The sequence below is a fragment of the Passer domesticus genome, chromosome 19 (assembly GCF_036417665.1).
Source record: "Passer domesticus isolate bPasDom1 chromosome 19, bPasDom1.hap1, whole genome shotgun sequence".
Classification (NCBI taxonomy): domain Eukaryota; kingdom Metazoa; phylum Chordata; class Aves; order Passeriformes; family Passeridae; genus Passer; species Passer domesticus.
Window position 1 is genome coordinate 7,806,162 of NC_087492.1, and position 13,749 is coordinate 7,819,910.

The window sequence follows — 13,749 nt, forward strand, 5'->3', positions numbered from 1 at the left end:
GGATATCAGGAGAGCCTTCTTCCCCCAGAGGGTGCTGGGCACTGCCCAGGCTCCCCAGGGATGGGCACAGCCCCGAGGCTGCCAGAGCTCCAGGAGTGTTGGGACACTGCTCCCAGGGATGCACAGGGAGGGATTTTGGGTGTCTGTGCAGGGCCAGGAGCTAGACTGGATGATTCCTACGAGTTCCTTCCAGCTCAGGATATTCTCTGATTCTAGTCTGTGATTTTTAAGGAACTGTTTCATGTCCTGTGAATGACATCAGGATCCTGGCTCACTCTGATCTTCGGCTCAAGCTGCTGGGGTTGTCTCTTCCCAGCGCTCTGCTCTATTACTCAGGGAAACCCCTTCCAAAGGACGCTGCTGTGGGTGTTGGCACTTGCTTTTCAGTGCTTTCTAGGTCACAAGTTTCATGCATTCCAGTGTGAACAGATCTTAGGAAACCCTTGTTTTGATTTGTCTAATTGCTGGGTTTGTTTTGTTTGTTTCTTTTTAATCCTGCAGCATTATTTCGAAACCAAAGACTGTTTCACCAGTGTGTATTGTCGTGTCATGCAACAGTGGAAACTAGTTTTGCAGAAGGAAAGTTGGTGTTTATGTCCTAAGGAAGCTCCTGTCAATGTTTTCAAGCCAGATGTCACCAGGCATTTATCAGTACTTCAAGAGCAGGCAGGGAATGCTTTCATGGCAATCCAAAGAAGGTAATACTGCATTTATATTCCAGACTTGCTAGTTCTGGCAGCAGTGGGGATTTATCTTCAGGTACAAATATCAGTAGGACTACCACGGTGGTTTCTGCAGCTGAATATTTAAATAGGACTCAAATTGTGACGCTGGTGTTTAATAGCTGGTGGGTGGCTGAGCTGAAGCAGCTCGTTTGAAGCTCAGGCATTGGTGTGTGAACTGCTGCTACACCTTGGGGTTGCACTGAAGATACAATCACAGACTTCAGAATAAACTTCTCTCCACCTAATCTTTTCACATGTCTCTGAAGAGACAGGTGTGTTGCACCACTCCTCTGCCTCCTTAGTGCTTTATTTGAAGGAGGTTGAATATGGCTGCAGGCATGAGGAAGAGCCTGATGGGAGGAAGGAGGTTTGTGTCTTTAATGGATAGAAGGCCAGGGCTTGGCTATCCCTGCTTAGCTACCTCCCTCTGAGGAAGCTGGTCCTGGAAGTACCAGGGACCACAGTCTGGGAAGAAAATGCCTTTGTAAGGAAGAGAGGTAGGCACCAAGAGGTAATAGAAGAAACAGTATTGTCAGTACAGAGTCTGTGCTGGCTCTCAGGGACTTGAGAGTGTGAATCTGGGTTCCCTAAAGAGAGGTCCAGACCTGCAGTGGGGCAGGAGGGAGAGTGCTAGGGGCACACATCCTGTATCCTGTGGAAAACCATGTGCTGGTTCCTTTCATGCACTATCCTTTTTCCCCATTTAAAAATACTTTTAGAAATGAACATGCTTTCTTAAGTAAGTAGTTATGTTGGCCAGTGCTGTTGCAGCACACACACAGTATTTAAAGAATGTGAGCTGCAGACCTGTGCCTTTCCTTCTATAGCTCTGCACTCTGTGTACAGGCCAACTCTACATTTTGCACCTGCCTTGGAAGCAGTTTGAAAGCAAATAATGATGTTTTGTTTTGGTGACTGGAAAATGGGGCTGTCCCAGGGAAGCTCTAATGTGTTTTTGCTTTGAAATTGTCATTTCACTGTGGTTTGGCTAATGGACACTGTTTCTTATCATGGCAGTATTTGGTGAAGGGCCCACGTAGAATCCTGCAGCTTTTGATTTGTTGTAGCTCGGATCAGGGACACAAAACCTATCTAGGCAAGCAGCTTGCCTCATGCCTCATGTGGACCACCTACCTCCCTGTTTGAAGTGTGAACCACACACTTCCAGGAAAATTCAGCTTTTCCCCTAAAACAGAGATAACCTGGGCCATTAAATGTAGATTTGCATTCCAAAAGCCTCATAATCAGGTCTTTTACAATCTCTGTGAAACGATCAGTAGAAAGATCAGCAGTACCCTAGAAATCCTCTGACCCTGTAAGTGGATGAGGTCAGGCATGTCCCTCCCTATCTGTAGCACTCCAACCCTTTTATCCTCCAAACTGCTCCTCCAAGTCCTCTTCATGCCCAGTGCCCACAAAAGTCTGATAGCTGCCTTGCTGTCTGTCAGCTTCTTAGACATTGGGCCTGGTAAAAGTCCCCTAGAGATGGCTGCAGTAACCAGTCTTTGCTCTTCTGTCTGGATTCCCAGTAACTCCTGTCCCTGTGCCCATCTTGATCAGCACTCCTGGCTGGGTGCTGCCTGTGTTTCATCTCATTGAGCTCCAAATCTACATCAGCATTAACAGTGTCTGGTTCAGCTGCTGAGATGCTTTGGGAGATTGGCACCATGTTTGCTGTATGTTTGCTCAGCCCTGAAAATACAGAATGTGCTTAAGAAATAATAGGTGGGAGAACACAAGCTGCCATGTAGTCATAGAGACATCCCAAATGGCCAGCAGCCCTCCAGAGAGGTTCTCAGGAAGGCTGGTGCCTGCTGGCTGCTCTTGGCTATTTTGAGATCCTCCTGGGTCATAGGTATGAGCTTTAATCCAAGAAAGACTTTGCCAGCCATGTGTGGTGTCTTCACCTCTTGGATTGCATCAGGTGCTGTGAGACACAGCACTGCAAGCAATGGGGTCATTGTCTGGAGCCTGGCTCCAGCTCTCTCCCTTCCCATCATCTAGAAGCAGAAGGGAAAGTCAAAAGCTCTATCATTTTCCTGTATTCTCCCCTAGTCTATCATTGCTTAATTGTATCCCTAAATCTTATTAAATTCTGAGGTGAGTCATTGCCACAGTGAGGTGGAAGCAGAGCTGAGTGAATTCAGGAGAGGAGGAGTGTCTTCCCAGGTGAGTGGCTGAGCAGGAAAACCCACAGCAGAGAGCTCCTATCACTTCACAGGTGTTGCATCATCTGCCCACTGTTGCCTCTAATTTAATGCTCTAAACCCATATCAAAACACCTGTAGTCCAAAGAGAATATAAAATAACTTGGAGTAGGAAATCCATGCCATTTAGACATGCAGATCTCTCTTAATCATCTGAGACCTTCCAAGGTCACACAGGACTTATAATTGTGGTTCTGCATTGTCCTGTTGCATTGACTCTCCACAAAACCCACTTTCCTCTCCACCACCAGGTTAAAATTGTAGGATTAATCCAAGTGTCTACATGTCTGTGTATTTAATTTGTGGCTACAGGAGTTCAAGCTTGTAAAACTCATTATGGTCTGTAGGATGGCAAAACCACTGTCACTGGACAAATAACTTGTCACAAACTGGAAACTCTCCTCTGCTTTTTTGTGTAGGTACCATTATATTCCCCTCTACTTTCTGTTCTGGTTTCTCATGCAAATCCATAAGTTTGTTTTCCATCACATCTCAGGCTCCTGCTTCTCATAAGTTTTAGAAGTTTAATGTGCCTCTTTGGCATTCTGTCATGGCTGGGAATATGTTGCTGAAGGTAGGAGAGCCACCTTTCAGGGTGCTGGATGGAGCTCTTGACATGTGAGTGTATTCCCTCATGGAATATATTCCATCTAGTGGAATATATCCCATCCCCTGCTCAGCTGCAAACAATGAGTAGGACATTTCATTTCTGTGCAGCACAACTGAGTGATGATAGGAGAGCATGAGAAAATATTGTGCTCTGTATTTCCTGTCCTATTCCACATTGTTCTTGGGGATGTTGATGAGTTCATTGTCCCTAAAATTGGGATTATAGTGCCCAGGAGTTGTTTTGACTTGTTGAGCTTTGCCTGATGTGGGATGTCTGGAACCAAGAAGTACTGGAGCACAGTGCTCAGAGCTGGTTAAGCTCAGTGAGATTTCTCACTGGGTGGGAGAGAAACATTTGGGTGGCATGAGAAACTTTTTTTTTTTGTGGAAGGGTGGAACACCAAGGGAAGCAGTAAGTCAGCTATACCACAGAGGAGTTTGCTAGGCAAATGCAAGTTTATTTTTGCTCATCAGTTGCTGCCTGGATAATGGTATCTCAGTTGTTAATGGAGCAAACTAGGGAAGCACACTCAATAAATGCCAGGGCACTTTGTAAATGGAGTTGAATCTGCCATCCAAGAGAAAGCAAAGAAATTCCTGTTGAAATTGTAGCAGACCGCAATGTTCCAAAGGAAAAGAAAGGCCAGGGGAACACTGCCTCAGAATGGATGTAATCAGGCACTTAATGCTTCAGAAAAGTATAGAATCACAGAATAATTGAGGTCAGAAGTGACCTCTGGAGATCATCTAATCCAAGTCCCCTGCTAAAAGCAGGGTCAGCTAGAGCAGGTTGCACAGGAGTGTGTCCTGTTGGGTTTTGATTATCTCCAGGGATGGGGAGCCCACAACCTCTCTGAACGTCCAAGCCTGACCTCCCTGACAGTAAAAATTCATTTCCTTATGTTTAAATGGACTTTCCCAGATTTCAGTCATTGCCCTTTGCCTCTTTAACTGGGCACCAGTGTGAAGAGCCTGGCTCTGCATCTACCCACTTTTATCAGTAATGACGTACATTAATTAGGTTCACACCCTTCCCCACCCTCAGCCTTCTTGTTTGGGGCTAAACAGTCTGATGAGAGAATAGGGAAGTGGGAGTTGTTTCAGGAGGTTGTGCTGATGCTTCTGGGCAGCTATCGAGGCCTAAAGCCCACCTGAATGCTGCCCTGAGCAAACAGTGAAATACAAATAGTACAGATTAGCTCAAATGAGCTTTCTTGCTTTTTCCTTCTCTCCATCTTCTTCCTTTCCTTTAGTATCTTTAATTTATGACTGTTCCCTTGGCATTGTCCCAGATGTCTTCTGGGAATAGTTCTCTCTGGGTCTTTTATCTCTCTGTTTCTCATTTAGTGTGATCTTGGCAGTCCCAAAAGCTAGGACATTTATGGTGAGTGATTCAGGTTGGTGCTCAGTTGATTTCTGTAACCTGCAGAGATGAGTGGAATTACTTTGGATAAAGCCTTGGACTGGAATTTGAGCTGGTGGTGAACGTCTGTGAATGTTTAGCGTGGTTAAAGAATGGTTTGCTTGTTTTTAGAAAATAAACTTGCATATCTAAGGTTTGGGGAAGACAATGGTCAAAATAAGGAAGTCCCAGATCTAAAGAGAGTAACAGTCTCAGTTCCAGACCTAGGAAGTCAGATGCTGGTTATTTAGACCACTGACAAATATTCAGGCCTATGGATTTGCATCTGAGACCACTGGACCATGTAGAGCTTGGCAAACCTGTGTGCCCCCAAATGAGCTATTAAAGCTCTGCTGTGCATTTTCATATTGGTTTGTTGGTTACAAAAACATGGCTGTCCCACATACCTGATGTTACACATGTCAAAATGTTTGGTACAAAAATGTTAAATCTAGTTGAATGTGTAAATACTTCAAAACCTGTTAATTCTTCTTGTGCCAATTAATGTATTGGGGTTCAAGGAAGACAGAAGATTTGGTTTGGTTCTGCTTGTAGCCACTTTAAATCTGAGCATCTGGTCACTTACCCCCTTTACTAAGGTATTTTAAATATATTTGTTATATTGGTTTTGAAAGTAGAAGCTCCCCAGAACTAGTTAAATATGAAACCTTTCATCATTGCTATCAATCTGTCATATCTCCTCCCAGAAGAGACTTGTTAAAACTTGTCTTGGATTCAATCTGTCTTGTCAAACCTTTTGAAGCACCTTAGGTGCAGAATCAGTTTCCCTGAATTTCTGTGAAATAACAGAAGTAAGAGGTCTGGATTATTAAAAAAAAAAAACCAAAAAAAACCCCAAAAAAACCAAAAAAAAAACCACACAAAAAGACCAGTTACCATTCATGAGGATTTAATTCCCAGGCTCATTGTATGATATTGCATCTGCCCACCTCTGTTTTTATTGTAGTAGCCCAAAATTACTGAGACTGCACGTATAGGAAAAAAAAAGTACAACCTTTAGAATTTATGTGTTAAAACTGGAATTTGAAGCTTTGCTGATTCACCACAAAAGGTTTGAGTTGAATACTTATCAAAGGCTGAAGGCACTGAGCATATTCTCTGTTTTCCTTGTAGGTGTGTTACTAGACATCCAGCAGCACTTTGGAGTCAAAGACAGTGGGGCTGGCTTGCTGCAGACAGGTAAGAAAGTGTTTCTTCTCTCACTGCTCTTTGTAACATTCCATTTCTCTGATGGGTGCCTACAGATTTCTTCATTATGATGCATAGGCATACTGGTTGTGAAATGTACTCTTAGAAAGGTGAATAACTACACTCCTACTGGGAAGCTAAATGAACATGGAGGGGGTTTTTTTGGCCTTGATTTGCCGTTGGGCAGGAGATTGGGTTTCAGAATGACTTGAGTGTAGAATGGAGCAATTATTTTATTTACAAGAACTAAATTCAAACGGGAGATGGTTCATTCCCCTAGATTAGAAAATTCATGATAAACCTACACCATCATCCTGTTCACTTCTTTAGGTTGGTAAATAAGTGTGATGTATTTTGCCCTTCAAGTGCTTGACAGAGAATCTGCTGAATGGACAGTCCCTGGGAGCATGGTGTGGCAGGAAAATGTAAAACTCACTGGGGCAAGAACCTGAGGATGAAAGCTGTAGGCAGGACTAACAACCAGTGCATCCATGAGAACTCAGGGATTAACAATAGCCCTGGAATTCTGCTGTTAGCTACCAGCATTTCTCTTTTTGTGTAAGGCAGGATTATGGCAATTCTGATGTCCTTTTAATGGAGCAGGCATTTTCATGTCTCAGACATCTGAACAAGCCCAGGAGAACCTCAGCTTCTCTGGCCTCTGGTCCTGAGGGTTCTTAGAGGAGGGCCTGCAGCAGTGGGCTGCACAGGGTGACACTGAGTGCCAGTCTCATGCACACACCACAGCATGTTGGATGCTCATGGAAAGGAGTAGCAGTATTTTTAAGAAATGGAGTATTTTAAGAAAACAGTCTGCTTTGAAAAGCTCCTACAGAACTATTAATTAGAGTCACAGATTTGAGGTGCTGTAGCTGTCTTGTCACTGTCATCTGTCTGAGGGAACCACACTGGAACAATTATATCTCTGAAAAAGTGAGAATTCTGTTAGGTTTTCAAATAGTGTGCCAGCATGACATGTTTTGCTATGCTGTCATGGTGGATACCAAACACTTGTCAGGAGCTTGTCTGTGAAATTGTGGCCAGCACTGAATTGTATAAAATCATTCATTCTTTATGATCTCACTAAAGGTGAGACTATTCTGGAGCTCCATCAATTGGTCTTTGACTTCAAATTTTGTGAACTGCAATATCTCCTCCTTTTTTACTTCCTGCAGCCCGTGGCACAGCAGGGTCCTCATCTGTGGTTGCAGCTTCTTGGTAATGTTGTAATGCAAACAATTAATAACAATTTGTATTAAATGTTGAAAAAATGCTGTCCTTGTGGGACAGCAGAGCTCAGCTCAGCTGATGTGAGCAGCATGTGTCCAGAACAGAAGGTTTCAGCTTTACAAGTGTCACTGATTATATGTAGCATCAATCAGTTATGCCCAAAATGGCACTGGTTGTCTGTCAGATTCTTTTCTACAGCAATTATTTGTATTTATTTATTGTACTCATGGGAACAGGTCCTCAATGTATCATTAGACACAAAGTGCTTTTAAGAAAATATTCTGGTGGAAAAGGACACTTGCCAAAGCATGTATTTAATCTTCATTCACTTCAGTGGATGAAAAGCTTCAGTAGATTATTCACTGACAGCAAGTAAAAGCTAACTTCAGCAGGATATTCATTTGTTAATTGCAAGATATGTTATTTATTTCTCTAGCAAACACACAGGGCATCTGAAAACAGCATCACTGAGATATTTCAGGATTTCTCTTGAGTTTGTCAAGTTTTCTAGCAGGTAATTGTTACTTTTAGAAAAGCAGTATTTTCTCTTGGGGTTTTTTTGCTGATCTGAAAACTGGGGACTTGACTTTGCTTCTGCAATATAGATAATAATGTACTAATCACAATGCTATCAGAAGAAAAGAGTGCTCAGAAAATAAAACACCATTTCATGTAAATAAGGATAGAGGCATGTAACTGAAGGCTTATTCAATCTATTCCTCCAGCTCACCAGGTTTCTGTGTTGGCAGGTGGCCCATGGCCCAGGTATCCTTAATCCTGCTTAAACAAAAGATGCTACCCTAAACCACCACAAACATTGCTTCTAATCTTTTGTCTTTTCTCTAAACCAGACTTCTCAGTGTTAAAATCAGGGGAAGTGGTGCAGTGTAAAAGCACTTGCCCAGGGTTACAGAAGAAGCCTGGAGCAAAGCTGGGGCCAGGCCAGGTGTCTCCCACTCTTCTGCCCTAGCTCTGAACACTTCCTTTGCCAGCAGACACACAAATATTGTTTGCTTCCCATGAGATGGTCCTGCTAACTAATGGAGTGATGTGAGATGAAAAACTGTTCATCCTGATTATGTCCTCTGAATAAGGAGTGGATTAGTCCTCAGGTTGTTGATCCTGCATCTAATTCAGTCCTAAATTAATTTACAATGTTAATGAGGGGGAGCGAAATGTAGTAGATATGCAGTTCATATCACTCATGAAAAAGGCAATAAAAGAAAAAAACTTTAAAAAAATTAAAAAGCCTTTTAACTGAGAAACAAGGTTGCACAAATTTTTAGGAGGAAATGGTTCTGAAAATCCAAACAGAAAGTGGGGAAAAGAAATCTACCTAGGATAGTGTTTGACCCTGTGTTCATCCCACACCCCACTCTTTGCAGGCACAGCTGATCTGGTATCTCTCTCCCTCTGATCACTTGCAAGCCAATCCATACTCTTAGTTTCTGATGATGTCTGGAAAGCAAAGGTGACTTGATCCTTAGGAATTGCAGACACAAATAGAATTTTTGTCTTCATTTATATTAATCCTGACATACAAGCTGCTCTTTAATCAATAGAAAATGTAAACTGGTTAGAGGGACACTGTAACTCCCTGTACAGAAAAATCACAGGACAATCCAGCCTCATCCATAATGGAAAGAAGCAGACCATGGTCTGCTCTACAGCAAGCATCCTGTGACAGCAGAGGACACACTGACAGATGGAGCACAACTGCTGCTTGCTCAGTAGCATTCTAGAGTAGCACACATAAAACTGGTGATCTGAGCTCCACTTATCCCCTGATGATCTGTAACTGTGTGCTGATCTTCCCTTTTAAAGCACTGCATATGCAGTTGTGTAAATATTGGTTTAGTTGACCATCCCACAGGTCTGCATCCAAGCTTTCTTGTGCATTTCAGTTCTTACTGGCTGCTTTTCCCAGCTAGAGAAAGGATAAACCTGGCTGAAGTCAGAAGGTGGTGAAGCATCTCTGTGCCTGCTTGAGCTGTACAGCTGTAGCCAGTCAATGCATTTATAAACCAAACCATACAAAAAGTCTTATCAGTGAGTGGAGTTAGGTAGGAGCAGCTACAGAACTACAGGCCACAGGAACACAAAGACTAAGAAGGTGGACAACTGAATTTGTACTGCTTCAACTGGATTTTAAACTGCTTCAAAATATGTTATCCTTCCATATACACTCTACCAGGGGAGTAATGCCCCAGTACTGTACTCTGATTTTGACTAGATTATTTTCCCTTCTTTCTACAATTTTCTGCTGTATTGCTCTCTCTGCTCTCTGTGGCCTTGAATTTATTTTGCTTTTGTGTCTCTTGCCAGTGTCTCTGTAGCACTAATAATAGCAGTGGTTGGCTCATTATGTAGTTTGTCATCCAAAGACCTCAGGATGTTTTATATTGGGAGGGTTTATAAGGCTGGGCCTTATAGATGGGGAAACCAAGAAAGCCAAATGGGAAAAATGTCCAAAGTGGCACAACAGGTCTGAGGCAGAGCCAGGATGAGAACTACAGTCCAGTTCCTGAACATGCAGCATTAGTGTTACAATTTAATTAATTAATGAGGTTAATGCTTAGATGCAGAGATTTGGTCCTTGTTTCTGGGCACCTGAATCCTCCAACCCAGACAGCTCCAGCTCAGGGACTTCTGCAGGTGGAAACTGGGAGGTATCAAATGGAGATTATTGCAAGGATTCCATGGAAATGCAGAGGGGGAAAGTGTCTTGACTCCAGGAAGAGCACAGAGATGTCATTAGAGAAAACTCTGGTAGGCAAAAGTGTATAGTGTAAGGTCACAAGCCAGGAAATGTAAGGAGGTGAGAGATCAGCAAGGACTCATTAAAGGTGAATAATCATAGATAACTGTGGCTCTGAAGGAACTTGTCTTTCCTCATGTGCAGAGGGATGGGCATTCCCCCTGATGCCTTTCAGCCCCTGATTTCCCAGAAAGCCAAGCAATGCCAGGTACCTTTTTGTGAATCTTGTTGTGAGCTCACTTTTCCTTTAAGGGTCAATCACAACTACAAACTCTCTTCATTTGAAAAGTGGAACTTTTATCTACCTGTGTTGCCCTACCTCTTGAGCTGACATAGTGTAACCTTTCAGTAGGTTACACCTTACAAATACACAATCAGCTCTCTTGTGCTGTGATTGTTCCCACCAAGCTATAAACACATGCACTGAGAAGGGGTCCTGACAATGGTGGGATAAATCAGACTTGATGAAATTCAGTTCCCTTTGACTCCCATCTTCTTGTCACTGGCTTATGGTGGCAGCTGTACCTCTCTAACATTTTTATTTATTCCATGCAGAAACCACATTCTCCAGGTGCTGCCCCTGAATATGTGTATATTACATGAGTTGCAGGTGCTGCTTGTTTCTTTTCTACCATCTGCTTCTCTCTAGATGGACACTGTCTTTCTCCTCAGCTGTGCTCTGCAGAATTGAGCTACCTCTTTACTTTTTGCTTTCTATTGCACCTGCTTGACTGTTCCTCTTGCTAGAACAGAGAAAATCACAATCTAAACACTTTCAGTTTTCTATTTTAAATTAATGGGCTTTCCTTTTGGGTGAATGGCTTCCTGCACCTGAGCACTTCCCAAAGAGGTGGTTCCTCAGGTATCCAAGCCAGGAAGTGAGATGGAATGCTTATAGAATACTTTGTGCTTGCTCTTCTTATGACTGCAAATGGTTTGGTCCACCATGTCCTACCCACTGCCTTCTTCCCTGCTTCCAACAAGACTAAGCATTCTTAAATCCAGGTTTCTTATCTGGCACTCTGGTGCTCAAAATGGCAGGACAAGGTGGAACTTCCTTCTGCCAGGAGATCCTCCAAAGCCTTTCAACAATGAGCAAAACCTTTTCCCCCATTTCCTTCTCCATACCTGACTTTGTGTCCTTTTCTCTGACATTTTTACAACTTCTGTAGGATTCTGCTGATGTAGGGATTAAGCAAGGTCAGTTTAAGCAATGAAGAGGAGAGAGCAGGGCTCTTTCAACATGCTTTGAATAATGTTGTGACAACGGTTGGTCTTCTTTTACTGGAGTGAGTTGATAAAGTCCTGAACTTGATTATTTCCCACCTACATCCAAGTTCAGACAGTCCTGTTTTCCTCTGTCCCAGAACAGTCTGATATCCTGAGAAGTCATGACAATCTGAGGGTCTGATTCATGAAAGCACTTAACCTATGTGGAAATGCCACTGCAATCAAGAGAGAGAGTATTGTCTTGAATCAGTGAGCAGGTTAGAAGAAAACGTGTTTGTGCCCTGGCCCAGTGCCCACGCACCAAGGACTGAACTATAAAAATGCCATTTACAGCCTGTGTTCTCACTGGACAGCTCTGGAATGCAAAGCAGATTTTCTTTGGGGGGGATGAAATGGTCAGGTGGGAAGGGAAGGTGTCCTTGCTTCCTGCTGAGCAGAGGGAAGTGCTTCAGCTGCTGGTGTATTTTGTCTTTCTGTTGTTTGTGTCAGCAAGTGAGTGCATGCTGCTAGAACAGGGAAACTCTCCACACTGCCTTGTCTTCATTAATATCTTCACTTTATGATAATGCATGGCCAGTAGCACAAGATAACAATTCATTTCCCCATGCTGTCTTTCTGCTTTGCACAAGGAAAGTTTGTCCTCACTATTGGCCTTTCAGGTACTTGGGCTGGTGTCGTGAGGGAAGCTTGCACTCTTGCTGCCTGTGGCACATCTGTTCTATTAGTAGAAATTGGCCTATTTTCCCTCAGGCTGTAGTTCAGACACCTCTTGCCAAGGTTGTCTTTGCTTCTGTAATTTATTGTAATAATGAGGGGAAAGATTTCCCACAGATTTTAAAGAAGTAGTTATTATTCCACCCAAAGTCCCCACATCTTTTAACACAGCCTGTCCATCCCCACATGTGTTCCTCAGACCTCAGAATTTGATTCCAGCACTGTATAGTGGAAGACAGGATTTTTGTTGGTGTTGTGTAATAATTTCAAACATTTTCCTCTTAGTACCAGCAGTGCAGTGTCATGTAAGTGGTATCTGCACTGTTTTGTGCACAAATAGTTCAGAAGGGCTGGTCTGGCTCCCTTGACCTTTTTAATTTCCACTGTAGCTGTAATTAGGAAAGAGGGAGATGAACATTTACATTATCAGTTATTATGTATTTAATGGCTACCAGTTGCTGGAAGTGAAGCATGGACTTCTATTCAAAATCCTTATAAGCAGGTTACTTTTATTCCTCCCTTTCTTCAGTGGCACTAAAAGCTTTTGCTAGTAAGTGGAAAAGCTGCTTATCTTTAATTCTTGCTTTCTCTGTGCCTATAAATTTAATTTTCAAGTGTGGTGACCAGGGGAGTGCTTGTGTGTGGCCTGAGTATGGTATCACTTGCTGTTGATACATCTTGGGCCCAATGTAAAGGTGTTAGTTCAGAGGGGAAAGGTGTTTTTGCCTTGACCTTAAGTGGTGTTGGATCAGGTCTTCTATGAACTGGGGGTGAGAAAATAGGCCTCATTTTTATAGTACATTTTATATATTGATAGTACATTTAATATATTTAACATGCTTTATCCCAGGGAAGCCTCAAGTACTTTCTCTGAAAATATTTATTTTAAGGTTGTTTTGGTTTTGTCTTGTCTCCAACACCTGGAGAACTTCCACTTTTTTTGGAGCCCAAACCTGCAGTTCTGCAGGGCAACGTATGGTGTAGTGAGAATGTGAACAGCAGGGAGAGCTCAGGTGATAAAGAGGTCAGGCTTGGTGTGTGCCCACTGGGAGATCCCCAGGGTGATACAGTATGGTTGGAGGTGGTGTTGGATTTGAGACAGAGATCACTTGGATAACCCAATAGTCTTGAGAGAGTGTGAAGGACTCTGGAGCACTGGAGATGCTGTTTGGGAATGAAGTGCAGTGAGGCTGGTTGCTGTAACACAGCAGGCATCCAGAAGACTCTGGAAATGCAGGGCTGTGTTTGCAGTAGTGGGAATGTTGGGGTCCTGGACCAGTCCATCCAATTGTTTTGCTTCTCTAATGCCCTCTTTGGAGTTCCAGATGACTTTTCCTCCAAACCAGTGCTTCTCAAACCTTTTGGGCTCTGTACCAGACCACTCTGCATCCTTACAATCAAATTTGTATAGTGATTTATTACCACTATAACAGTAGCATTGCTACATGTCTGGCTGGAAAGAACATGCTGTTGTGTTGTGGGCACAATTTTGGGAACTGTAGCCATGGCAGAAGCAAGAACAGGTCAGCAGGTCAGCAGTGATTCCCATATAAAGACCCATATGCACCTGAGGAGGAGTGACTCATGCATAGGCACTTGTACCTGGCTTTGAAAATGAATTCCAGGACATCACTTACGTAAAAAGTGAACATTCCTCGTGGTATT

At 43.0% G+C, this 13,749-nt stretch overlaps 1 protein-coding gene across 5 annotated transcripts in view; it reads left to right on the top strand.

Moving 5' to 3' along the window:
• The window catches only part of LOC135283882 (sphingosine-1-phosphate transporter SPNS2-like), a 132,482-nt gene that overhangs the window by 30,185 nt on the left and 88,548 nt on the right, over window positions 1-13,749 (top strand). For all 5 annotated transcript variants that reach the window (XR_010349494.1, XR_010349493.1, XR_010349495.1 and 2 more), the window contains exon 2: window positions 6,078-6,143. Coding sequence is in view for 1 of the 5 variants with exons in the window: in XM_064395023.1 (XP_064251093.1) it covers window positions 6,078-6,143 (66 nt within the window). In the remaining 4 variants the exon portion in view is untranslated. The remainder of the gene's footprint in view (window positions 1-6,077; window positions 6,144-13,749) is intronic.